The following is a 27,122-nucleotide window of genomic DNA, read 5'->3' as shown; positions in this document are numbered from 1 at the left end:
TTAGAATCGTCATTGGATTCGAATGATTCACCTCTAACGGAAGGCGATAATGATTTCGCTCGATAAACGCGGCGATGCAACCTGACAAAAGAAATTGCCATCGAGATAATTGCCATATCGTTAATCTTATATTGATTTTTGTTGTGCAACGCTGTGAAAACGGCAGAAAATAGAAGAGCCGAGTGTGCCGTGTATAGACGAATACAAATCGATAATTAATATCAAAATTACAATGCAAAAAAAAAAATATATCGTGAAAATACGGATACGGACACACATAAATCAAATGCTTCAGAGAAGCATCTAGTTTTTTAAATTAATTCTCGGTACATTCGTACGAAGTTTCATAAATTGTTCACAAGCGGAAGAGATCGGGAATACGCTTCACGCATGGTCAACGAGCAGATGGTATTGTATGTTATGCTACGCCTTGATAGATACGCAGCAGCGTTCTTTAAGGAAGTTGAAGCTCGCGAACAGAAATTCAACGAGTGCATCCGAGAAACCGTTTTCGCCGAGTCGTGACATGTGCGAATCGTGCCAATTTATATATCGTCGTAAAAAAAAAAAAAGAAAGAAATATGTATACGCAGTCCGCAGTTCCGCGTTTGTAGTTTCATCGCGTGATATTGCGGTGAGACCGCTTGTAAAAAAAAAAAATTCCGTTACCATCCGTTTGCGCGCGCATTACACATTCCACCGTACGTATCGAGTATATGCGCACGAAAGAAACAAAACTAATTAACGATCGATTAATTACGCTGCGCGAATATGTATGCACTGGATTACTTTGTATCCGAGAGCGAAATCCAGTTCCTTTAAACCGAGTGAATGACGGCGCGTGTGCAATACGCGATAAATCATAACAATCATTCGAACTAGATCTCCGATCACTCAGGTTGCTTTTAGATCACCTAATTGGCGAAGTGCATAATAATTTTTTGTACCGTACGACAACTGAGCGCGAGCAATTCGCTTATACAGTTATGCGGATATTTTACGCTAAATCGATAATATTAAAGTAGCTGCCTATATCTAGTAATAGCGGCAATTGCACAAAGAAGAGGTCATTATTGTAACCGTTTCAGCCTCTCTCGGCGATTAGTCGTCGTCATCGTTCTCCTCCTTCTTCCTTCTTGTCGTATTAAATAGCTGTCCGTTACAAAATCCGCTTTTTCAGCACAAAGGAACGTCTATATTAGATCTGCGATGCGCGCGCGATCAGATGAGACACTTCGATTCTTCCGATAATCGCGTCGGTCGCGGAGTCATTAACGCTTCTTACGTCACTCCAATATAAGCGTGCAAGAATGACACGGCTATATACTCACGCCGATAATAATATGTTGCTACGATTCAATCAAGCCATCGAGGACAAGAAAATGCGTTGCGATGATGGTTTTTTTTTTTTTTTTTTCAATAAACAAAGACGTTCCCCGGGGCTTGTTTTGTAACGAAGATTTTTTTCATTGTGTAATATCTACGTCACACGCGCGTTTTAAGACTGCTACTTAAAAATCGCGCGTTGACTTTTTAAAACAAGAACCCGATAAAACCACCAGCATGTATAGTACCGAGTCACGTTTGCAATACACAGATTGCGTAAGATGCAGTGTAACGAAATCAGTGGTCTCTTTGGGAATCGAACTTGTTTCGTTTCCCATTAACTTTCTGAGAAACCAGAAATTTACATTTTTTTTCTCTATAAAAGAACTTATAAAAAAGCACAAAATACTTTGAACTACTTCGTATTGTCGGTATAAATTTGTAAGATTATAGATAGTATAATTACATATTTCAAGTAAAGTATATACTTTTTTATTAAGCACGCGCTCAAGTTTTTGTTTCAGTAAGACGCGCCTCTAATTATTCGCGCGAGAAACAAAGTGGAAAGTAAAATAGCGATATCTGGTTTCTGCAATAAAACTCGCGTTGGAGAAATTGAACTGTAAATTCCGACACAACGAAGTACTGCGCGCGCGCACGCGTGCATTGGTGCTCCGTTATACGGTATATTCAAGGGTGCCGCAATTAAATCGCTTCTAAGACGGATGTGGCGTTAATTGATAAAGGCGCGGTACTGGGAACAATTTCTTTACACACACGCCTACACGACACACGCGAGCAGCCGCGAGCATCGGGCTTGTACTTATGGTTTATCGACCTTTACGGGAGTCTCTCTTTTTCTCTGTTCACCGTTGTCGAGCCGCAAACACCCGATTATTTTCAGAGAACGTTCAGAAACGTGACTCACAAATCCACACGATCGTTTTCAATTTCGGCGCGAATTCGTTCTCCCAATCCGAGAACGACCGAGAATAGATTTTTTGGAAGAACTTGTCCGATACTTTCGGAAATCACACACGCTCGCGGAGAACGTCATGTTGTGTTTGTATACATGTATATATATAGTCGCCATATTTCCTGCGCATGATAAATAGAGATCATTGTCGCAATATCCTGCGCTGAGATCAGTAGAATAAATATAGATCACACGGCTGGCTATATGTGTGTGTGTGTGTATGTGTGTATAAAAAATAACGCAATCGGAATGCGAGTCGACTATCGTACAGCAGCTTTGGTCCCGAAAAAATACGAGAGATACAAAAAATCTAAATAAATCTCTTTTTGTTCGATGCTTCTCTTCATCGATCTAAAAATAGCATTAAAAAAAAAGTGTTATTTATGACGGGACGATACATCGGCGATTTTTGTGAAAACAAATGCTAATTTATTTATAACACTGTCGCGCGGTTATTTCCACGAAGGCGCTTCGCTCAAATAAGAGTCAGTGACTCATTCCGTGGCTGTCGCACTAAGCGCCTTTTGCCTCCTATGCAAATTTTCGGCAGACGCGACTTCCATCCTCAAAATATTTCGAATGTTATTTAAGACGTCGTTTTGAACGGAATGTGAAAAAAAAAAAAAATGCGTGGGATTCCGGATTGCGTTCAATTAGAAGAATCTTGCTAAAATGCGCATATTAATGACACAAACAAGAATAAAAAAGATGATTTTTATGACATTATCTTAAAAAAAAATAAAAGACACCACTGGCATGTTTATGTTTATATTACTTCGCATTGATGTTCGTGGTTCCATTTGATTTTGCAAACAAAAAGTTTTTGTAGTGACCAGAGTAATAATAGCGATTTTTTTCGCACACGTGTCATAAGATTCTTCGATTCTCTTGCAAATATCTGTCTGAAATATACCACTTAATATTAAAACATTCGTTCCGTGAAAAAAAAAATCTATTTACAAAGAAACCCAAAAAGAAATATATTGATAAAACAAATTGAATACAAAACCATACAGCCATTGAACAAAATCGAACACGGATAATCATGTTATTTATTCACCTGAAAAATCCTGTTCACAGTGCGTCCAGTAGAATAAGTTACATGAATCGCGTCGTATTTTTACTTTTTACACGATGCACGTTCGCCGTATCATTTCGCCGCGCGAAATAATTTCCAATTCTGACCACCGAAACATCGTCGAGTGCCGTGCCTACTCGAAACGTTACGTAAAGTTTTGCGCGAGCGAAATCGCCCGAATGCTAATTGCTATTCACATGCCCTTCTCGTCGAATGCGCGCTTATATTAACGAAAAACACTTCGCGCGAGCGCGCGCGCACACGATAGCTCTTTCATTGCATTTCCCGCGCATGTATTATCAGCGGCGCGCGATCTACGCGGAGCTGAAATTGTTGCTTTCGCGCCGACACACGGGCTTTGAAACGAGAACGGCTTAAAATCGCGCTCCTTTTGCGCCCGAACGAAGCGATACCATCGGCAACGCCGATCCCGGGAACATATCGATACCCCGAAGTCTCTTTCTCTCTCTCTCTCTCTCTCGCCCACGTTTTTCCGCTTGTATGTGACGGTTGTTGATTCGGTTCTCGTAACGCGCGGTGAAGGGTGCGCGCAAATGTTCCACACGGAGCAAGTGGGCTAAGGCGTGGCACGCGGGAGAAATAGGAAAGGGTATCCCCGTGTGCCTCATACACTTAGACCGACTCTGTTGCGGCGCGCTCGTTACACACACCCGTGTATAATATCGACAACTTGGAAAGGAGTCTTGTACATCGCCGGCGCTTACACGCCGGAACGCCAACTTCCCATGGCGAGGAACTCGCGAGAAGCAAAATAAAAAGCGAACGTGCGCGCGATTTCGCCGCTTGTTGCAATGTCGAAGAGACGCCGGCGCTCGAATCCGGATTCTCGCTCGGCAAAGGACACCGACAGAGTGTAGACGAACCTCGCCTATTTAAATATTCATCCGCCGAATATTTTATTTATTTCGTTCGTTCGTTCGTTCGTTCGCTTGTTGCTTTAACGTGTATATATAAAATTAATTTCCTCTTTTATATAGATATCCGGGTAATATAATCGAACGTCTCTCCGCATGTTCTCTCGAGCATGTTAAAAGATTCCAGAGTCGGCTTCGACGCAAAAGAATGTAATTGCAATCTAAGATAGCCTTTCACGCTATTTAATGTGCAAATTGGACGAATAAGTCCGGTAACGTATATTTCCGTTCTTAATGTTCCATGCTTCGTTGTATACGAGAGAAGAAAGGAGGGGAAGGATTTACGTAATGCAGTTTTCTCAAAAATATATTTCGCCGGGAGGCATTCGCGAAAAGAGATGAAAGAGCGCACGGAGCGTACGTATTCTGAATACGCGATACGAAATATCGGGCTTTATAAATGCGAACGCGATGTGCATTTCCTACGAGAAGTGTTACCTCTCTCGGCATTGCGCGCGCGCACTGTTTCCTGTTTGTCAGCAACAAAAACGCCGACCGAATGGATGAGTATTACGAAACAGCGACATGAGGTAGCTACCCCGCCGCGGCGCGCGGCGAGTCATCCGTCAGACGAGGCGACGAAAAAAAAAAAAAAAAAAAATCAGATTCTATTTCGCCGCGTGGGAAAATCCGAAGTGACTTAGAAGAGGTAATCGGAACTCGGGAATTAAACAAAGAAGAAAGAACGTGTAGCGCAGTAACGTTCGAATAATGAATTCCCCATTATCTCGAATGATAAATCATCGATGTACAAAAAAAAATGGTTACATGTATTCATAAATTCCGAAAAATGTAATACATAGCGAAGACGCACCTTATATCGAAGGCAAAATAGATATGGGAAAGCAACACCTTAGTTAGTTTTTTCTCCTCCCTCTTTGATCTTAGGTTCACAAGGGCGGCTCCCGGTATGCGGTTGTGTTATTATGGTGATTAGTACGTCGATAAAAAGTCATGAGTGACGTTCGCTCGAAAATATAAGGCGACCTAATGAAAATTTATGAGACACACTCTGTCACTCTTCGACCCACCGGCGAATCTCTCACACAATGGCGCATGCTTATTCTTGTACAGCGCACAAACATCATTTATCGCCTTCGCAGATAACAATAACTCGTTTGACCGTTACTCTCCGCGGAGTCCCGATGCGGAACATCGATGATGAATCAATTTCCACCGCGCGGTAACCGGGAATTTAGTTTTTTTTTCTCTCATTGCGGTCACACCAGCGTTTTTTTTCTCTTACGCGAAATAAAATCCCCCGTGAAATCCCGTTTATAACGTAATGGCGTTTAATTGTCAATCGGCATTTGCAAAAATATAAACTTTTGACAAATTCGAGTTTATTCGAGAATAATTTAAAAAAGTGTCTTCAATCAGCTCAGTTGGAAAAATGCGATTGATATATACCTAATTTGCAAAGTAAAATTCAACGACTTCCGCAACGATTAAGGACATCCGCGCCGCGCGGAGCAAGAAGAAGCATGAAGAATCGCGGTTTCTCTAAAAAGCGCAACGAATGGGAAGATGATTCTCTTGCCCGGCGAGATACATCAGCGCGCAAATTTCCGACTTTTATGAGAAAAATACGAGAGTCAAATGAATGGGACCGATTCCGCAGGAAATCATGGGGAAAGCGACGAACGCGTTTCGTTGCCAGCGACGTGTATATCGCGCGTCGACGGCAATGACACTTTCGCTCTTCTCCCCCTGCAGAAGGTCGTTGCACGTGCAAAAATACTGACAACGCGCCGCTGGAATTCCTAATGAAGGAGCGGGACGGAAAACGGGCCAACGGTTTAACTCGAATTTCTAATTCCAGCGAGCGAAAGGGAAAATCGACCGCAGGAAAGTTACAACGGGTACAACAACGACGATAAAACGAGCGAATTTCAGAATTTCTGCGCCAAATTTGCAGTTTCGAAATTTCCGTGTGGGATTTCGAAATTGCTTCTCTCTTGTTATATATATATATATACGAGAAGCAACAAAAGCAGTCCGAATATTTTCTATAGCCGATTCGAAGCTGTGAATGCGCGAGGTTTCGCCGGAATCTTACGTAACATTTTCGAAATATCAAGCGTTGCACCATTACAAGCGTAAAACCGATCAATCAGATTTATAAAAAGTTATAAGAAATGAAAAAACAAAACTGATCTGTACGCTAGTTGCATTTTTTTTCGATGCAACAATAGCACGCGAGCCGGAGTTAAATTTCATACCGTTCGATAAATCGGAGCTCATAGTTTGTATTTTCGCCGAAATTGCGAAAAAACGCGGCGTTCGATAACACTCGCTGACTTCGAGTCATCAGTCGAGATGCAAGTGTCGCGTAGCAAGTGCAAGGTTTCGCGATTGTTGCGGGCTCACGCACGGACATGCAGACGACCGATGCACTGCTGCGTCAGGATATAGTTGCGATCGCAGGAACACGTCATGTAAGACGTTTTTATGAATTAGATGACGTTGCATCGCACTTCTCTCTTTCTGCCATAATCACGAAGAATTCTAAATTTTTTTTTTAAACAGTTTCCGTGTCGCACACAAAGGAGATAAAATGACGAGAGAAAAACACGCGAGAGAGATGCATGAAGCATGATGATTTCACGCACAGCCTCACCGCAAGTATGATACGTATAATATATATATATAGACGTCATAACTCCCCGTTGCGGTAAAGAATTTGCTTGTGATGCAAATGCGGCGGGGAATATGACGTCTGTTATATGTCCCAATCGCGATACACTAACGGAATTAAAAGAGTACGAACGAAGTCGGTGAATCAATTTTAATCGCTAACTAACGAACCGCGAACTCGGCGCTGAGACTAATTGCACACGAGACGAATTAACCGCTCATTTCACTGTGTCCACGTCAAATAAGTCAGGGACATTTAAGATCTACCCGGTTATTACAGAAGAATACTCGAATACGCTTCGACACACTTTCGGGTCGTCTTCCCGATAAAATGTCAGAGAGTAACTGCAAAGTGCAGTTACAAAAGAGGAAAAAAAAACCACATAATCTCGTACGAAACTGACGTAAAGCGAAATTGCCGCGATTAAATTTGACGTCAGATAAAGGTGAAAACACATATCCCCCGTTCCTGTTTCACTGCGCGATATCTTTGCGGATAAGAGCGAACGCACGGGAGTTGCGCGCTCGCTCCACAGTTTCTACGTCCCAGATAAGCAACAACGCGGGGATAAAAGTCTCCGGTTAAAGGCCGTAAACACAACGCACGGTCACAGGGAGCAACCTTTTCGCCGTGATCTTGAAATTAACCAATTCGACCCACTTCCCAGCGGCGCTCGTTAAGGCGCGCGAGAAACTTCTCGCTTTCGTGTAAAATCGCGAGAAAATGAAGGCGCGTTAGCGATGACGAACAATAGGTCGCAACAGACGGTATACGTGTTCGCGGCGAGAAAACGCTCTCGTTTTCGAGCGCGTATAAAACGAAACTGCGCGCGCCATTCAAAACGGAGAAAAGATACAAAAACTCGCGACAAATGCGACACGATGACAATCTCTCTCGTCGGGTTTGAAAAATAGAAAGTTCACGCAATCGTAAGATCCCGCGAACTTAATTATTTGACAAACATGCGAAAGAAACATTTTTATTAATAACAACAAACGCGGTTTAAATAAAAGCTTCTTAAAGAATTTAATTACAGAGTTTCGTGCACAGTTACGAGGAACAACACGGAAGTAAAAAAAAAACGCGAAGCATTATGATATTATTATAGTGTGTAATTTTAGTTATGCAACGTTTAGTTGTATAACGCTTGCGTATAATTCGCTTTATTTATACGCCACGTGTGCGTATGCTTCGAAGATTGATTTAAATGAACTATGCGAAAATACATATATATATATATATATATACATATGTATACGTATACGCACGTTGGTATTCCCGCGCGTTTTTCCGCGCAAGAAATTTATTTACGCCATCGATTTCACAAGTTGCGAATAATATACAAATTAAAAACTCTGACGCGTGTTTGCAACGCTTATTAGAGGAGCGATATAATTGCAGCTACGTAAAAGCGACGACGTTGGAAAGCGAAGACATTGAAAGGCGCGATTTCACTATGATCTTGGACGAGGTTGTGTGTCACATGCGCCAACCCGGTTTCCCAGGAAGTGTGAAGTAGTTGGGAGGGAAAATTTTTCGAGCGATTTTCCCTCGCGATTTCCATCTCGCACTTTCCATCGATGCTCGCGCTCTCGCTCCCAGTCTAAAATTCAAGATCGAGAAAGGTCTCTCCCGATATTAATCTCACAAACAATAAATACATAGCCGCGCGCGATACACAAGGTGGAGTTAATTCAACGGGATTGTGCACCGGCGAAACTGTTCCCGTCAATCTCGCGCGCGCGCGCTAAATAAGCACGAACTAAGACCGAACAATAGAAAGATCGTATCTCTCTCTGCTTCTCCAAAGTTTGTACACTCGTGTCTCTCTCTCTCTCTCTCTCTCTTTCTCTTTGTCTTTCTCCTCTCTGTAGATTTTTAATAAAGGTCAATAATCCCCGCGACCTTACAATAATAAAGCTGTTCGTTATATCCACTCGTTCATATGCGCGCAAATTTACTGCAGCGCAACGCGACCGCGAAATATCACCGGGCAATGTTCAATCATGTTCAGCGAACCGTATTGATCAAATAAAAGCGAATAACAACCGCTTTGACCTCACGACTGAGCGGCAAAAAACCGTTCTTCTTTTTCATCTAACGTGTTTGGATTTGAATCGTCCCCGTTTAAAATATCGACGCTGCATATCGTTGTAGAAAACTCTGTTGCGATTTTGTGTGAATAACGACTATTGACTTGAAAACGATAAATCTATACTGAATATCCTATTATAATATGTTGAATAAAAACCTCTAAGGTTCATTTTTTTTTATTCATAGCAATTGTTACCTCGATAATTAATTGCCAAAATATGTCAAAACACAGAGTCCGCCAGCAACGAAAACAGACCGAAATATGGGAAACCGGAATATTAATAAAACATTTTTAGCGAACTATCGCGCGATCTCGTCGCGGCGAGATAATCGTTGTTTCGCACGCGATTCTCGTCAGGGACATCCTTTGTACGTCCGGGACGGGACACTCGCGCGATTAATCTCTCTCTCTTTTTCTCTCGACCAAATATATTATTTTTCTCGATCCTAGCGAATAGGCGCATGCACAAAAGAGCAACTGCGTTGATTGTTGCAATAAAATTATACGATCAAAAATCGGCAACGTGAAGGACGAACATATGCAACCTTGGTAATGCCACGGATGATTCACGTGCGGTCACAGACGGTCCGAAATAAGCGTGCGTCCGTTGTCGTCCGTTTACGTGCGCGAGGATCTATCAGTTAAGATGGCAATTAATCTTTCTTTGAAACGCGGACGAACTCGAGATCGACTTCGCTCGCGCTGACTCAAAGAGTTCGCGAGAAAATTGTGCGTCGTGTAAGCGAACATCGTCTTAAAAATATCTCCACAACACAAGATCTCGTCACATCCGACGGATGCGTCACGAGAAAAACGTCACAGCTCGAGCACATGAACGATCCCGTCACAATCCGAGAATACAACGACGACGTCACAAGTCGCATCGGGAGAAGTTGTGTACGATTCGCCGCGTGTGTTCCTCCGCTTTTACGTCGCACGTGAAAGGAATTAATCATAATTGACGCAGCATTGACAGCTAAATAGATTATTGGCGGTCGGGCGAAACAAATCGATTCGTTATGGTTTGCCAAATGCGGAAAATACGGCGCGTTACATCGGGGAACGCAAAAATTCGCACAACGGACAATCACTTTTCTCCTTCGTAATATCGAGAATATAGAAATAAATGCTTCTCACAGATAACGTTGTGCAAAATGTTTTTTTGTTTTTTTTTTTTTGAAACGACACAAAAGTCAATTTTGCATCCAGTTCGGTCGGAAATTTTCGTGACGAGGCACGGAACCGTCCGTACTTTCGTGCACACGTCCGTACATCTGGCGCGCGTGACCAGCATGACAAAGTGTCACTTCACCGCTCTTTATATGCAAACAGCCTCGTATTTTTACCATACAATATCTCGATTCCGTTAAATGTACAGGCAGAGAGGATTCACCGTGCGCCGATTCCGGAAGCGAGCCATATTTTTATGCAAGCGATAAATAATACTAAATGTATCTCTCGCGTCGAGTTTTTTTGAAACACAAGCGCGGACATTGAATCGATAAAAAAAAAAAAAAATAAATAAAAATACACTCCGCGCTTTCATAAAACAGAAAATTTTTATGAAAGTTCAGAGCGAATATAAATCAACATACATACCGCGGTGCTTTAATTCTCATTCAATCGCAACTATGTTGCCGACAGGCAACGGTTGGAATAATGGGTGTCAGTGTGACAATCGACATTTATAATTATAAGTTCGATATGCGGTGCTGTTGTGCGTGCGGACTCGCGTCTCTCTTTCTGCGACCGATTGATATGCGATCGGCGCAACTCAACCGTTCACGCAAGGTGATTGCTCATGAGCGGTGACACCATTACTCACGGGTTCGCCGGTATCTGTCCCGATACCCATTATCCGCTTCTGGACAAGATGTAGACACGATACCCGCGCTGGATACTAAACCGAATTAGACACGGATGAACTCGCGATACATGCGTACACGCGCGCAGTTATAAATCTGCGCGTTGTATGTACATGCGCTATCATTTTACATGGCGTTCAACGAGCGAGATAGATCCGATAGATCTGTGAAATTATTTTCCACTAATGGACCGTGACTTCTCGGTGAAAGCTGCGTGAAAGTACTTACTCGAATCTGTGTCTTATCACAACGAGTGTGATCGTTATGCAATACAATATAACAGAATGTAAATTTAGAAAACGTGAGACATAAGTATATAATTGGATGAATAAAATGATGCAACGTGTTGCTGTTTACCGTCTATCTCGTACGCGCGCGCAATAATTTTTCCATTATCTTACAAACACCAAACAATATTTAACGCGATGTTTTCGATAGTGAGAAGTAACAGATTAAAGAATCAAGAGATCGAAAAATGGAATCTCTCATTATCACAACAAAGCATCCTTCTCGAGCGGAGCGGATTTTTGCGCGCAAGCGCAAACGTCATCCGGTAGAAAAAAAGCAGGTTTTCCCACTTCCATTTCCATCTCGCGGAGATCAGTCGGATCGTATCGCGATAAAAAAACAAGCGAAACTTGTACCAATTCCTCATCAAAATAACATAAAGCTCTTAAAAACTACTTGAGAGCAAAAAACTTTTATAAGCGTAGTTTACGCGTGCAATATAAATCGAGCGCGTGTACACGTTTACAGCTCACACCACACCAATAATTGTTATAAATATTCAAGTGCAGAAGAATAAACAACTAAACGCACATCTCGAAAAAGATTTTTTTTCTGATAGCGCATAATGTCTACAAGTTTATTACTCAATACCGGTTCGTCTTTTTTTTTTCTTGCATACTTAACGCGCTACGAACAAATTCTATGATATAAGAGCGCAAAAGAGAACAAGTATTATATACTCACATAAAAGAAAATAAACAGATCGATTCACTTCGACGTGGATGGCGTCATCTTTTATTGGAAGGAATAGGTCGAGACGATGTCGAGGCGATGTAACGTTGTCTATTAACAGCGTGATGTCAGGTTATCGGAACGCGTATCGCTCTAACGAAATTGACCCTCTCCAATCATCGAACGCCTCTCCCCAAGTAATTACCACGCGATTCAAAAGAGAGATCCGCGTGGGCGACGGAAGGAACATTTACCGATATATAATGCCCATAGATTCGACTCAGGTGAGATCGAGCGGGAGAAGAAGAAAGGGGGAAGGCGGTCAAAGGACAAACACCGCGAATTCGTCGTGAAGGAGAGGCAGGGCGCGTGCGAGCTGGCGGAAACAGGACGACGCCGCGCCGCGCCAATCGTAGGAACGACATTGCGCACGTATACATGTGTACACACACAAACACATATACGTACGCGGGTACGGTTTCCTTCTTTCTCCGACGAGGCTCAGGCACAGTGGCGCACCGAGAATATTACACCTTGGTCAAGTGCCTTAGGTGCGCAAATATTGCGCGCGGCCCGCGTTCGAGTTCGCGCACCGTCGCAAAAGTCTCGCGTCGCGTCACGTCGCGTCGCGGGACCACGAAGAGTAGTGGGACGACACACACTGGCGCAGGGCCAGTAGGATCCTCCTATCGATATATAAAGATCAGCGGTCACGTCGCGCAGGAGGTTACTCGCTCTTGTATCGTCGTCCGGAGTGCAGTGGGTGCATCCCGTGACGATCACGTACGCGGTTGATCGCGGATAACCAGTGCGTGTGTTTATCGGGAGTTAAAAAGAGGGGGAGGACGACGCGCGTCCTCGTCGAGATCCTTCTCGCACTCGCTTGTACACCGGGTACTTCATGAGCAACCCGTTGTCGGAGCGCGACGTACGCGTCTGAAAGCAGCCGCTTATATAGTTCGTTTCGAAGCGCATCGAGGGAGAATTCTGACCGAAGGCACAAGGTGTTCTTTTATATCGTGAGTGTATTTCACGTAATGAGAGATCTCTCTCTTTCTCTCTCTCTCTCTCTTTTGATGTGCGATGAGATTAATTAAGTTATATTCGGTGGAGCAACGTATGTGTGTTAAGTGTATAAGACGTAGAAGTCCGTCATCGCGGTATAATTAACTTGTTTCCGCGGTTACACACGTGACAGACGAAATTATCGGACGATTGTCCATGTTCTGAAATTAAAATAATTAAATTTGCTTTTTCTTATTTACTATATAGTTTTGACAGTAAAATATCAATATATCCATTGAAGAAAGAGAAGTTTTGTATTTGATGTGTCGAAATCGCGCGTAAAATGTATACGTCTCCGTGAGAATCAAGATTGGAAGAGAGAATAATTGTTTGCAACGTGTGCGGCTAATGATATTCTCTCGCGGAGATGGAGAGATTACAGATCTGATCTCATGATTACGCGGTGCTCTCAATATAATGCGCGATTGACTCCGCGCACAAATCATGTCTCCCGCGTCTATACATTCGTCTTAATGCGCGTATCTGTGCCATTTATCCGAGCAAATGTTTAGGAGGTCTTCCGAGAAACATCAATTATAATGCGCACGGTCATCATGTCCCAGGATGTCGGTCATTATTGTATATCCATCGCGGACCGTAACAGTAGGGAGCACGATTCTCCGATGCTCGTGTGGGAAGCGTGACTTCTGCGTGACTTGTACACGAAGAATGTAAGGTATATCTAATTGTTTTTCAATCGCGCGTCTTAGAATCTTAGAATCTCGAAGAACGTAAACAACTTTACCTTACGTGGAAATTATTTATATATATATATAGAGGCGGAAGATTTCGTCTCTTGAGGAAAAGAGAGAGAAACATTTTCTCTCTCTTTTTTTTCAAAACAATCCCGTTCATTTAAGGATATTATTTCTATATATATATAATACATATATGATATAATTTTTATATAAATTTTGTAGGTTTTTTTATATTAAACGAGCTTCTTACACACACAGAATGAAATACAAGGTGGTTTGAATGATTCCCGCGGTATTCGCGTGTGTTTGCTGCTCGGAGCAGCACTCGGAGAGTATCCGGTCAATCGCGCGCTTGAGAAAGTTGGAACTTCCGTCGGCGCGGCGTGGCGCGGCGACGACAACGACTTTAATACGCGATATGTACGTATGTTTAATTACTTTCATCTCCCTTTGTCAATTACAACCTGCGATCGAACGAGCTGTCGACTGATTGGCGCGGCCGATTACTTTCACTCCGATGCAACTGTATGTTTCGAAAAAACGTTTGGAAGCCAAAGCGAACCGAATGAAATTCAGAGCGTGTCAGCGCTCGATTTGTTTTTCTCTCTCGTCTATGGCGTGCATGGCGCGACGAAAGTCACGTTATAGGAAGTTCATCGACAGTAAAGTCCAGCTCTGTTCTCCGCGCCTTTTTCAATGCATCGATCTTGTTACGTGAATCTGGCGCACGATATGTAATTCCCCCGGGACAGGAAAGGAGATAATAAATCGGCACAAACGATCCACTGACCGTCATGATTGCCTTATGATGCAGTGTTAAGACCGCGGTCAGAGTATCATCAGTTTCAACAGTTTTACGACGTTACATAATTCCGCGCGGCGAATCAAACGGCGCGATGTAAACATAAAAATAGTCTCGTCACGTTAAACTTTAATCCTTTATTTTCTTCTTCGTACAAGCTCGTGTGATCGCGAATATATAATTACGGATCGATAGTGCATCGCTCCGGTCGCGCGGCATTTCCAGCGACGAGTTTGCTTATTAATAAGTTTACGCAATGAACCCGTTGAACGAAACAAAAAAACAAAAAAACAAAAAAAAACAAAATAGCGGCATTCGCACAGAGAAAGTCGCGCGTGTCGCGTGTTTAGCGAGATCGGTAATGGCAAACTCTTCGATTCCTTCGCTCGAAAACGTGCGCAAACACGCAAGTGTATCGCATTACTTGTGCGGGGCAAAGTAACCGAGCATTTGTTACGGAATAATATGAAAGCGACCGGTCGGCGAAGGGAAATTATGGCCAGAGATATTTCGCGAACGGCGCTTCTTTTCTAAAACAACACAACGTCGCTGATCGGTATCGCCGTGTATATTTGCGCAAAAATAACGCCTCTCGCGGAACCTCGCGCACAAGAATATGAGCATTGAAGGGCGTACTTGAGCGCGAAGTGTGTCTTCCATAGATGCAAGTCCCTTTCGCGAATGCGCTTCGATCCTCACCTTCGGTGAGGACACCGGGCGACAACACACGGCGAACAAGATCGTCAATGAAACCTTGAGGGGAGCCCGACCTTGCACCGGTCGGATTCCCCTCTCGCCGGAAAGTGATCGTCCTTAATTGCAGCTGCAGACTGCGACTTCTCTAGCTTGCATCGGACGAGATAAAGATTTGAGAAAAGACTGTGACGCGAGAAAATACTATAAGCGTGAGAATGTACAAATATGGTATGCAGGAACGCGGATAAAAATGGTAAGTCGCGGTAAACGATGAAGAGATGGAACACGAACGCGATCGTACTCGTCTGGATGCCCGAACTGTGATTCATCGGCGTGGGATAAACCTGTTTTTGATTTGAAGTCCGTTGGACGCGCGCGTGCGATTAACGTCAGAAGAAGACGAGCTGATTAGCAATGAGGGAAAACAATCGACAAGGAATCCCGAATGATGAAGACTCTCGTCTCGTTTATTTTACAAACGCGATGTGTTCTTCGTGCGTTAATTAAAATGCGGCGCTCGTTAAAAACTCGCGCGTTCGCGCGAAATTATGAGAGCGGCAAAGAATCGAGCGAGAGAGATTAAATCGGAAGACATTTGTATCTTACCAGAGAGATACTTACCGTAATTATAATTCTTTCTACAATATGACAGATATGGGAGTCTCGTGACATGTCTATTTTTGTGAAGATAAACGAAACCTGATGGTTAAAAAAGATTTCGAGTCTGTGGAACTTAAATTCGATTCTAAGATAGAAACTGTCAATGTATTATTTTTTTGTCTGAAGTGCAAATTAAGTGTTTTTAAGCACTTGATTGCGACAGAGTAGCGCGAGTAGCATCTTATTATACCAACAAGTATACTCGGGGTGAGAGTGTTGCAAGATTGTTTGTGGTTCTTATCTAACGTGAAGGTGAACGTTCAACGAACCAACACGAGTTGAAAACATGCTGATGAGATTAGCACAGATGTATTTATTGAACAAATCATTGCGCCACGAAGGTCTTGCGGCCGTTTTCTGAGTTTTACCGCGCGACAAATTGCGGTTTGGCCTCTTTCGTTGAATTTTTCGCTGATCGATTTTTACTTCGAGCCAACGAAGGTCATTGATTGGTCGAGAGGATATTTTTTTTCAAGAATATTACGGACAAAAACTTTTTATAAAACAAATGTCGAATGATCTTAAAAATCGACTGCGCAACTTACATTATTTCTCTCGAAAACTTTTTAGAATTTTTTTGTTTTTATCCAAACTGTTCGTCGCCTCCAATTTATTGGATGGAGTAATCAAATAATATGCGTTTGTGCAAGCGTGGCTCGAAATAAGATTGTTAACCTTGTCTGACCGGCGCGGATTTTACGCGACCGTTAAACGTACAAAACGCACACACAAACCGGTATTACCCGTACTCACCACCTAAACCACCTTGCGTGTTCCCGCCACTCTTGCGCAATAAATATAAGACTCGCTATAAAATTACATTTATCGTCGAGAGACTACCGACGCTACGTGCAAATTCACGTGGTGAAACATAAACGAAAGATACACAATGGTATTTTGTCTTGCATGTATAAAAATGCAAGCGCGAGTAGTAATCAGAGGCCATTAAAAAAAATGCAAATAATCAGCAATTTTATGAATCATCGATGTCAATCAAACGCGCGCGCATTCGTTCCAATTTTATTTTGCGCACCGCGGTAACTATATATATATATATATATACACATCTACAATCGCCGCAAGAACCGTTACAACAGAACAATTTCTTCGTGGAAATTTTTCCCGACCTTTCTCGATTGTCGTCTTTGATAAAAGAAATTAATTTATCACGAGTAAAAAACTAGAACAAAAATATGAAACTAGCTAGTTGCCAATACTGTACTATACAATCAACTTACATAACACGTTCCACGTTTATATTTGACTTTTTGGAATGACAACGGAACAAGTATTTGTCTTTCCGTTTGCACTTTCTATCGTTAAATAAATCTTATCTTTCGTTAAAAAAACGGAAACGGGATTTATCCGCGACTCTCTCATCCGTTCGTCTAGTAACACCATTCTCGGTGTTCGCGTTATATATCTCGGCACGCGAACGATCACCGCGAACGAGAACACCGTGTCTCTCGGGAGCGAAACACGCCGCGGAGATGCGGTTTGATGTCGTAATCCGACGCGAAGAGAAGGCACCCGGGATGAACGAGACGAGCGGATTATGCAAGAGCGCGCAGGTTGCGGAGCAGCAAGCCGGTCAATGCCAAGGTGTTCCACTCCTCGAGTAGCTGCTGCTCTCTTCCCTGTCGTTTCCGACGCGACGCCGATCCCGTCGGCGATTTCTCGCGTCGTCTCGTTCAGGAGATTCACCTCGAGCGGTTATATTTACGCGCGCGCGCGATAAATCGTCATTCGGCACAAACGACGCTGTGACAAACGTGACGCGATGGATTCGAATTATGACCGATGGTTGCTTCGACTCGGCAATCAGATTGACTTTCAGTTGTGGCATCGAAAAATTCGAGAGAAAATCCTTCCTTTTTTTTTCTTATTTGATCGATCCTTGAGTTTCAGTAAAAGAAAAATCAACCGCGACTTGTAAATTAGCACGTCAATAACGTGATAGTTCAATTTCATTTTTTTTTCTTTTTCCACTTCCGCGCGATACGTGCTTGTACTCAGCAAAGAGAGATATCGAACTCGTACGTACGATCGAATTGCTTTGGATAAATGGAAGAAAGCGGAGACGCGAAGCCCGATCTGTACGTATTTTCGTATACGTGCGGCATAAAATGTGGAGTGTAGCACGTTCGCAGCGTGCTAATTCAATTCGCGAGAACTCGCACCGCGCTCGGAGCGTAATACCGTCAATGCACGGGCATCAAGTGCAGCGTGTCTGTCTAGGTAAAGGACTAAGACTTTAATCTCTTTTGCATCTGAAAGCGATAATTTCGCTGCGAGACACTTCGTGCATTCACGTGTCAGCTTTCTCCTGTTTTATCGTTCTTACGCAAACACAGTTCGCGAAGAAAACGCGACAAATTAACGCACGTTTAATTCACCGCGTGTAACACACGCGATCTTTTGTCGGAATTAAAACTTAAGCGCGATCATAAAAAAAATCGCTGTATAACGAGGAACTATTTTTAATCGAAAGAAGCGTCGGAGAACGAGAGGCGTGTCGCCGTACAGGATACCGCGCTTTACACCTCCGATTATCGATTTCCTGTGTGTTTCCATGACCGGTTTCGAGCCGAACACACCCCAAAGAGAATTTTCTACACACGTGTTTGTATAAAATCGTTATGCGAGCGACGCGCGCCGAAAGTTACTCGACGCCGCCGCCGTCGAGGAATTAATGCTGCTCAGCAAGCACAACGCGAAACAAAAAGGAAAGTAGTTGAAAGCGTAAATTCAATTGAATAACGGTAGATCCACGGGTTCTTACGTGTCGCGTCCCTCGTCGTACATGTATTTTGCAATATCGCGCTGTATTTTCGCGGAAAATGAACAAGTTGGGAGAGAAATCGATATATATATATATATATATTTTGCAGCCAAATGTGATATCTTCGGAATACAAAAAAGTTGCGCGGATCGTATTTCCGATGTAAATAACGGAAATAAGAGTTTTTCATGCGAAATGGAAAACCGCGGTTCGGCGCAGCTGCGCGAATCAGGTTACGATCGATATAACACGATCTATCGTCGACCTAACGAATAACATTTGCCCGATGAATCAACGTGTTCTGCAACGATCTCGTTCTGCCACCCCGGGCCTTTCACTCTCTCGCGGAACCAGCGCGATGGCTCAATGCCGTTTCGTCTCGTAACCGTGGGACGTCTTTGACGCATCCAAGGTCAATTTCCGTTATAATATTAGAACCGATATTAGAACACAATTGCAGAAAAAAATTATGGTCAAAGATACGAAATTCTTGACGAGAATAAAATAGTGATGAAAAAAAAACGATTATATACCACTCGTGTGCTGCGCCAATTTAAAGTTGCGATAAGTTTTACGGCAATATATATCGTATCTCGGGAAAGGCGCTTCTAATAATCAGGAAGAAAATTTTCTCTTTTATACATTCCGAGAGCGAAGCTTTCGCGTGAGAACCGTAATTATTAATCTACACGTATCTATCTCTCTTTCAAAACTAGTTTCCGACATTTTCCAATTTGGCAAAGCGAGATCGAGGCGATTCTCCGCTACGCGAATCGCGCCCCACGGTCGCGGTGTCTCAAGTCCCGAAGAACTGGAGCACAAGACCATTCTAAGTCTCGGTCTAGGGGCAACGTAACGGCACCTGCCAAGCGCGGTTCTCCGCGCTTGCATCACGCCTCTCAAAATCCTTTGACTTTCGTCTTGCGGAGAGAACCCGCCACCTCTGCTTTGGTGACGCATTCGATTGGTCGCAATTTTGCAACGTCTCTCCTACAAAGCAATTCTACATCTCACGCGAGCAAAATACGCAGAAGAGAGGGGGGGCGAGAGTTATTATTCGAGTCCCCTCGACGCGCAATTCGAACGGCCGACAAAGCCGACGAAATTAATGGCCATTGGATCCGGGCGCGTTAAAAACGTTCGAGTCAATTCGAGTTAGCAATTTCGGCAAATGACAGTGCGTCGTCTATTCGAGCCTATCTGCGCGCGACCTGTGAGAATAGCGTGTTGCGCATTTGCACGGCAAAAGTTTACGGCAATGCCGGAATGTATGTACCCAACTATCGTCGTGATTTATGAGTATCGCGCGAGCAGCACTATTGCCGGTACAAAAAGGTTTGTGTTACCGGATGGTTGGGCAACTCCGGTTCTCTCTCGCGGGGATAACTCCGGGCGAGCGCACGCGATTTCTTTCGCCGTCTGTCACGTGAGCATCGCTCTGAAAAAAAAAAAAAAAAAAAAAAAAAAATTAAAAAAAAAAAATCCGCTCGCGCGAAGCGATAATCGCGCGAGTAGTGCCCATAAATAATACATACACGTCTATAGCTATTTTGCGCTGCGTAAAAAAAAAAAAAAAAAAAAAAAAAACCCAAGCAAATCGGATGTAATACCGATTGTCGACGAGAAGTGAAAGGACCCGGGACGGACGTTGTCGCGCGTTCATGTGCGCACATGCGTACGTTTCTTCCGAGTTACGTGTCTCGAGAACAGTCGCGCGTGAAATATCCTCTCGGTCGAAGCAGCGAAGCTAAAATAATGCCAGACACGAAGTCAGCGATCTAATTACCCGATCGTTAATCGCACGAATCGGCCGCGACTTCCTCCTTTCCACTTTGAGAGCTTCGGGGGCCGCGTGCTCCGTATATCGCGCTCCACCTTCCCCGACGAACGTCCTTGGGGGGTCCGCGGTGGTACACACCTATAGCGAAGAGGGTGATGGAAACTCGCCAGTCACGTGTACCATGCCGGTTCGAACGGTCGTACCGCGAGCACGTTTTCTCGACAGCGCGTTATTATTCGTACAATCGAAGCACCGAAAACGCGCGATCGCTTATCGGTGCGCGCAATAACGGTCGCGCGCGTTCTCCGTTTACGGAGAAACGTTCAAATTCGGAGGACACACACATTGCGCGCACACACGTGGGGAAATCACCTTACGCGCGACTTGATTCAGCGCTATGTGGATCGAGCGTCGCTCGGGAACAATTGAGAACCGGTCTTGTTCACGACACACGCCGGAACTGGATTTTTGACACGATTGAACTATTGATTGTTCAATCGCGGTGTGGGCAGTGTCGGCTAAATGTCGGACAGTGAATATGTTAAAATCGTGTATAGGAGCGCACAATGGAGTTAGCCGCGCCGTGTCTGACTTATTCGAGTGCGAAGACAATTTCGTAAACCAATTTTTATTTCACTGATGATGTTTCGTAACAACTACCAATTTTTACGTACACGTTCGTGGTGGTTTTGAAATCGCTTTCCTTAATTAATTCGAGAATTCCGAGCAACTCACGTGCGTGTTGGTTGAAAATATTGGGAGCGAAAGCAATTTTGGTTTTTTTTTTCTCAAACGTTGCGAATTGCACGAGAGCATGTACGATGATAATTGACTGTATGCGGTGGTGATTAAAAAATGTTATGAGTTTAATTGATTCTTCTTGCGCGGATAAACGCGTCGTCACGTAGAGCTCGCGCGGATTAAACGGTTATTTTACGCGGAGAAATCGAGCGCACTCTCACGTAAGACCGCTTTACGTCTCTATCATTGAACTGATCAACTTCGCAAGTTCTTGGAAGAAGCGCATTATTGCATGTGGCGATATTACAGCAATTCAGCGACATACCTGGGCGTCCCTGGTAAACGTTTGTCGTACCGTTTCGCATGTACGGAGAGAGAAAAGTAGGTTTTCGATCCCGCTATTTGATTAAATTATCGAGCGCACAATTCAGATAAGTTTATGGAAAATTTATAAAATAGAATTTTTTAGACATAATCGCACGGATGAAAATCCACGAAACAAAACGTTATATATATCGGTCACAACAATACATTTCAATTCCGCAGCTTCAATTATAATTGTGCGATAATTCGTATAATTTCTTACATTATGATAATTCAATTCATACGTTACGCTTGCATAATGTTATTTATGTAACCGCTTTCTCTATTTTTGTAGCTTAAACTGAAATACATATGAGCGAAATGTATCAAAATAGCGCAGGAAACGCATTCTTGCGTCGCGGATAAGCGAATCGAAGGAAGCTACGAGTTTTTATTCGTTTTTTTTTCCCCCGAGAAAAGTGCCGCGAGATAGGCAAAGTGCGACGTCCGCGCATTTTGTCTGTCGGAAGCGCGCTATCGTGTACGTTGCTCGCGGTGGCGTTACTTCCGCAAACTTACGCGTTGCGGCAACGCGCCCGTGTCCGACGCTAATGCATTCGGCCGAACACGATACCTACACGACGTGCACGTCTCGCTAGAAATCCCTTACGCTTTGCTCGCGCCCGGTTTGTTACTCAGTCGCAAATCATTACGAGAGTCGGCTGGTAGTATACTCCAGTGACCCGTGAATGTTTGTCGACCGTTCACCGATCTGTTCGCCGGCGAAAGGCGTGGCAACCCCCCTCAATATCGCATTCTCGTATCACCGCACGGTACACGAAGTATCCGCAGGATTTAACGAATTCTCCGAATGCACGAACAAAGTCTCGGAAGATTAACCGTCGAAACGCGCAACATTTGCAATTCGCAACATTCGTTCTCACGCGGATATTTGAAATTTTAATCACACATTCCCCAATGGTTTTTACAAGACAATACGTTAGACATATCAAATTATTTAGGAATCTAATGTTTGTATATTTAAATGTCAAGATACGTTTTTGTGTCCGTTTTCAATGTCTGTCTCTAAAAAAACTGCTTAAAACGCTATAACACACTTTTTTGCGTCTGCTCTGTGTGTTTGCGGCACGGTTTGTCAAAACGGATAATAGCGACGGATAATAGTGAGAGCCATTAGTAGCGAATTTCTGTTTCCCGCAAGATTAAATTGCAGAGCGGCAATAATCCGGCTGGCGAATAAACACACGGCTTTCGTTCGTGACTTAGTACTTTAATTGGCACCGCGTTGCGCAATTCGATCCTTGACATACGCTGGAAAACCGCGTGCTGCGTCTCTCATGAATGTAATTCCGGTCATTGTGTAACAAAACAAAACTGTGTTATTTCCCCCCGACGCCGAGATTCTCCATATATTGACCCATTAAACATATAGAAATCATTTCACGCTGCGTGAAGAATAAAAACGCGCGTTATCTAATTAACGCGCGCCGCATAATAATAAAGCGCGTGATTCAAGGTGTTTTATAAACGCGAGGCCGCACTTTTCCCGTTATACACCTACTCCCGACGAACGCTACGCATAAGATAAATATAAACCGTGAACGCCGGATAAAAATACAAAAATTTTCTGATCGCGTTAAGAAAATACAACGCGTATGTAAACGAGGCAAGATGAATGATACGAGGTTGTTTTGTGTTTTCAGATGACGCATCACACATTATTATTTTCGCGGAGGCTGTCACTAGCTTTAATGCTGATAGCGACATGCGTCGCGACAGCGGAATCGTCCGTCGGGGAGAGGAGGCACGTCGATATCGAGGAATCTAGTCAACGAGAGGGCAAGGAATATGCGTCGGGAAACCGGGACGCGAGCAGCAGCACGTCGAACAACAAGATCACCGCGGAACCCGGAAGGAAAGTGTCTCACCGACTGATCGGGGGTCACGTGAGATTCGATTCGAGACGTCGTGACGACGGCGAGTCGCTGTGGGACGATGGAATTCTCATGTCCGCGGCCGGCAACGGGAAGGAGGGAGGAAAAAGCACTCGCGGCGGCGGCGGCAGCAATGACGACGATGACGAAAAGAAAACGCTCTCTCAGCAGGTCAAGGAGGGCAAGTACGGGCTCATACAGAACGAGATTTACGGCAAGCAGCCGAAACGACCGGGCATCATTAGCTATCTCGGTAATCCCGAGGTGCCGAAGGACACGATTGACAATCTGGGAGGTCTTGACGAAGAAGAAATCTGGTTAGCCGAGAACCACGTCTTGGTATTGAGAGGCGGGAAATTTCCTGAACACGAGGACGGGCAGCAGAAGGACGGTAGCGACAACGAGCAGCCGAAATGGCCGCCCATTGATGATTACAAGGCGCCCAGACGACAAGTCAAGATACCGGCGCGGCCGAAGATACCGCCGCCCTTTCCGGTACAGCTCACGGAGGGGGGACCGATACAGATCATCGGTCCGAACGGCACCAGAGAGGAGATCGGCAACAGCACCCTCGACTATAGCACGGATCCTCTCTACACGAAGGGACTTTTACCGGGAGAAAGCCCGTACTTTTCTATCGCTCCCAACGGCACGATATTCGCTCCAGATCTGACCGGTCCATCGCAGAATTTTTCTGTCGAGGAGAAGTCGTCCAAAAGTAACAATGAACAAATTGGAATAAAGTCTGAGCCTCAACCACCGGGAAGTTTTCCGCCGTTCTACCACGCCATACCGCCCGGCGCGGTCTTCGTGCCACCGCCGAGCAATCAGTCGGATTACGACGAAGAGGATCAGTCAATTTACTATCCGCCACCGTACAGCTTCCACTATCCGCAAGACAATACGACCGCCGTGCCACCAGGACCGCTCGTGCCCGGCATTATACTGCCACCGCCACCAGATTTCTTCTCACTAGACGACAAGAAGACCACCACAAAGAAATACACGAAGCGGCCGACAACTACGCCTTCACCGTCTACGAGATCACGACCGACTTATCTGCCACCGAGAAAGTTCACGACCAAACATCACAAGAGCTCGACCGTCCTACCAAGCTTAGTAACCAAGACAGGTCCACCTTCGAGCAGTGTTTCAGTAACCGTCACGAAGGTGTCTCTCGGTCGTACGACCAAGAACGCGACGAAGAACACCTTTGCGCCTAAGCAGAGAATTAATGTCGTGAAAGTCACAACGGAAACATCCCGGAAACCGCAAACTCTCGAAAATACAAACGATGACACCATCAGTCCCGTGATTGGGAATCAGGTGTCCGAGGCGACGACTCAACAGAAAGACTGGTCCACTCCGGTGACGAGCAAAGCGATTCCGGTTTTGGCGTATTATCCGTCCACCACGCAATCATCGTTGGAGAGACCGGTAGAGGTAACTCCGGCTTCTATAAAGAGCATTATTACCACCAGCCACCCGGGCCGATCTCCCAACCACGCGTCCTATTACTTCTACGAAGAATCGACCGACGAGAACGCTGGCGTCACATCGAAACCGCCTATTTACTACGAAACTACCACAAAGTCGCCGTACTACAACATCGACACGTCACGACCTCAGCAAGTCGAGCACAAGAAACATTATTACGCTGTCGAGACGATCGAACCGGTCGAGACGCCCAAGGATTACAAGACGAAGGTAATCGACAACATCGTGAAGAATTCGCAAACGTTCCACTACACCGACGACTCGGAGTTCACCTCTTCAAAGTTCGGCGCTAACTCGACGCCTCGAGATCAAAGTCAACGTATGCTGGCCGATCAAGCGCCGATTTATTATCAGCCATCGCATCCGAATCATCCGCCGCAAACGTACTACACGACTCCGAAATCGCAAACGTACTATCGACAGACCACGAAACCGAAGCCGATCTATCAGTACAGCTTCCAGGTAGCGGATTACTCGAAACGCGGCGGCCAGAGATCGTCGTATCACAGAGAACAGCAACAGGACGCATCGTATAGCGAGTATCAGAACGTCAATTCCGGCATCCGGCAGTACGAGTACGAGGACATCGACACCCCGCGGAAACGCGTACCGTACAAGACACAGTATCCGGTTTATCCCGCGAATCCGACTATTGTAGAAACAACAGCCAATCCGCATCACGCTTATTTCACGCAGCAAGACGAGAAATTGCTGGACGATGTCACGAAAGAATACTTCACGATCTTTGGCAAGAAACTGACGGACACGGGAATATCGAGCACGACGCCGATTTACGGGAAATCGAGCAGCGTTACGGAGAAACCCACCCACGACGTGAACACCTACGTGCCAAACGCGTACAAGACCGGTCGACCGGCGACCACTTATAAGACGCCCAACGTGAAAGTGCAGTACGGCGATCAGTCGCACAAACCGTATTCGCTCAAAGACGACACTTTGGTGAACTATCAACAACCTCTGCCGCCGATCAACCCGGACAGCGAGTTTATCGAGGTGATCGAGCCGAAACCTCGATCGCACCGGCCGTCGCCGTTGCCCAGCTACGAGAACTACCGACTGCAAAGTCAGGAAGTTCACCAACACCAGCGACCAACTCCTCGTTACAGGATCCAGAACACGGTGCAGCCGGCGAACGAACAACGTACCAACAATTTCGTGCCTCTCGCTGAGTCGCGGGAAGAATTGGAAGAGATCCAAGAACCCGTGTCGCTGTTGGACGACATCGACGTCAACTACAGAAACCCACGTCCTCCGATTAATCCTGACGCTGAATTCATCGATCCTGTCCCAGCTCAAGACATCAATCACTCGGACAATCCCAACGCGTATTTTGCATACCGTCTGCCCGGCGATGTCAGCCACTTTTATTTCCTGACGCCGCAAGCGATTACGCAACGACAGGATCAGAACGACGGATATGTGTATCCGAAGCCGCGGGTGCCGAGATTACTTAGACGCAGACGGCATCGCCAGGGTAGCGTCTGAACGCGCGTTTTCCCGTAGCGCTTTCAACGGCAGCCCCATAATAATGCCATAAATCTCGCGCAGATCAAAACCTGCGCCCGCGTCGCGGTTTTCTTCAGCAAGGCGCCGCATGTTTTTATATAATTTATTGTACTTGTAAATACGAATCGATTAAGTTAGATAATTATAACGTTGTGTTACACGAGAGAACTGCTTAATTTATTACGCAACCCGACCTTCCCGCTTTAGAACGACTTGGGTGCGCGATGTCGCATACTGTGTATCTTACAGACGCGACCGTGTACTTGCGCATTGTCTGTGATTACCGATGAAAGTTAGACATATATAACATGCAGTTGCGAATGATATGCTTTGATGCGCTTCAACAGACTGCTCTTTCGCAACGTTTTACGTTTTCTTTTTACAAAGTTTTCTCTACGTGCCGAATAAAATCAGAAAGAGTAATTTCGCCGCGTATCTCTATTCATTATACGAGCCGAGGTTAGAAGAATCTTTTATATGAATTAGAATGTACATGTTTCTCCCTTCCTAAACTTATTTATGTACTCTTGTATATTCTACTACATTAACGATATTATTTGTAATAATTCTTAGTGTCATACGAGATATTTTTCAAATAATAATGTATATGTACAAATATACCAATAAAATCAAGTACGCATGTAAATGCGAAGCGAATGTTTTGTAAATTGTTTTAATCTACACACGTTTTGCGAAACAATCCTTTTCCTAATTTTATTTCTTTCGACATTATTTATTACGTT

General features: G+C 44.5%; 2 protein-coding genes across 6 annotated transcripts in view; one reads left to right on the top strand and one right to left on the bottom strand.

Moving 5' to 3' along the window:
• The window catches only part of LOC109861085 (N-alpha-acetyltransferase 15, NatA auxiliary subunit), a 35,501-nt gene that overhangs the window by 5,505 nt on the left and 2,874 nt on the right, over positions 1-27,122 (bottom strand). The window lies entirely within an intron of this gene.
• LOC109861066 lies at positions 281-27,122 on the top strand. Of its 5 annotated transcripts, none has more exons than XM_020440587.1 (2): positions 281-408; positions 23,125-27,121. In XM_020440587.1, exons 1-2 carry the CDS (start codon positions 391-393, stop codon positions 26,356-26,358), a joined length of 3,252 nt encoding a protein of 1,083 aa, XP_020296176.1. In that variant the 5' UTR covers positions 281-390; the 3' UTR covers positions 26,359-27,121. The 5 variants fall into 5 exon arrangements, with proteins under 5 accessions (XP_020296176.1, XP_020296165.1, XP_020296182.1 ...); XM_020440576.1 differs by lacking the exon at positions 281-408 and adding an exon at positions 6,896-6,940; XM_020440593.1 differs by lacking the exon at positions 281-408 and adding an exon at positions 12,585-12,877.

Source organism: Pseudomyrmex gracilis, unplaced genomic scaffold (genome assembly GCF_002006095.1).
Source record: "Pseudomyrmex gracilis isolate BER0280 unplaced genomic scaffold, ASM200609v1 scaffold_8, whole genome shotgun sequence".
NCBI classification, from domain to species: domain Eukaryota; kingdom Metazoa; phylum Arthropoda; class Insecta; order Hymenoptera; family Formicidae; genus Pseudomyrmex; species Pseudomyrmex gracilis.
The sequence above is the reverse complement of the archived record's forward strand: the minus strand, read 5'-3'. Positions and strand labels throughout refer to the sequence as shown.

Coding starts and splice junctions, on each gene's coding strand:
- LOC109861066 (XM_020440570.1), top strand. CDS start 20,895: ATGTTAAAATCGTGTATAGGAGCGCACAATGGAGTTAGCCGCGCCGTG. Junction 20,973..23,124: donor TCGAGTGCGAAGACAATTTC/GTAAACCAATTT, acceptor TTGTGTTTTCAG/ATGACGCATCACACATTATT.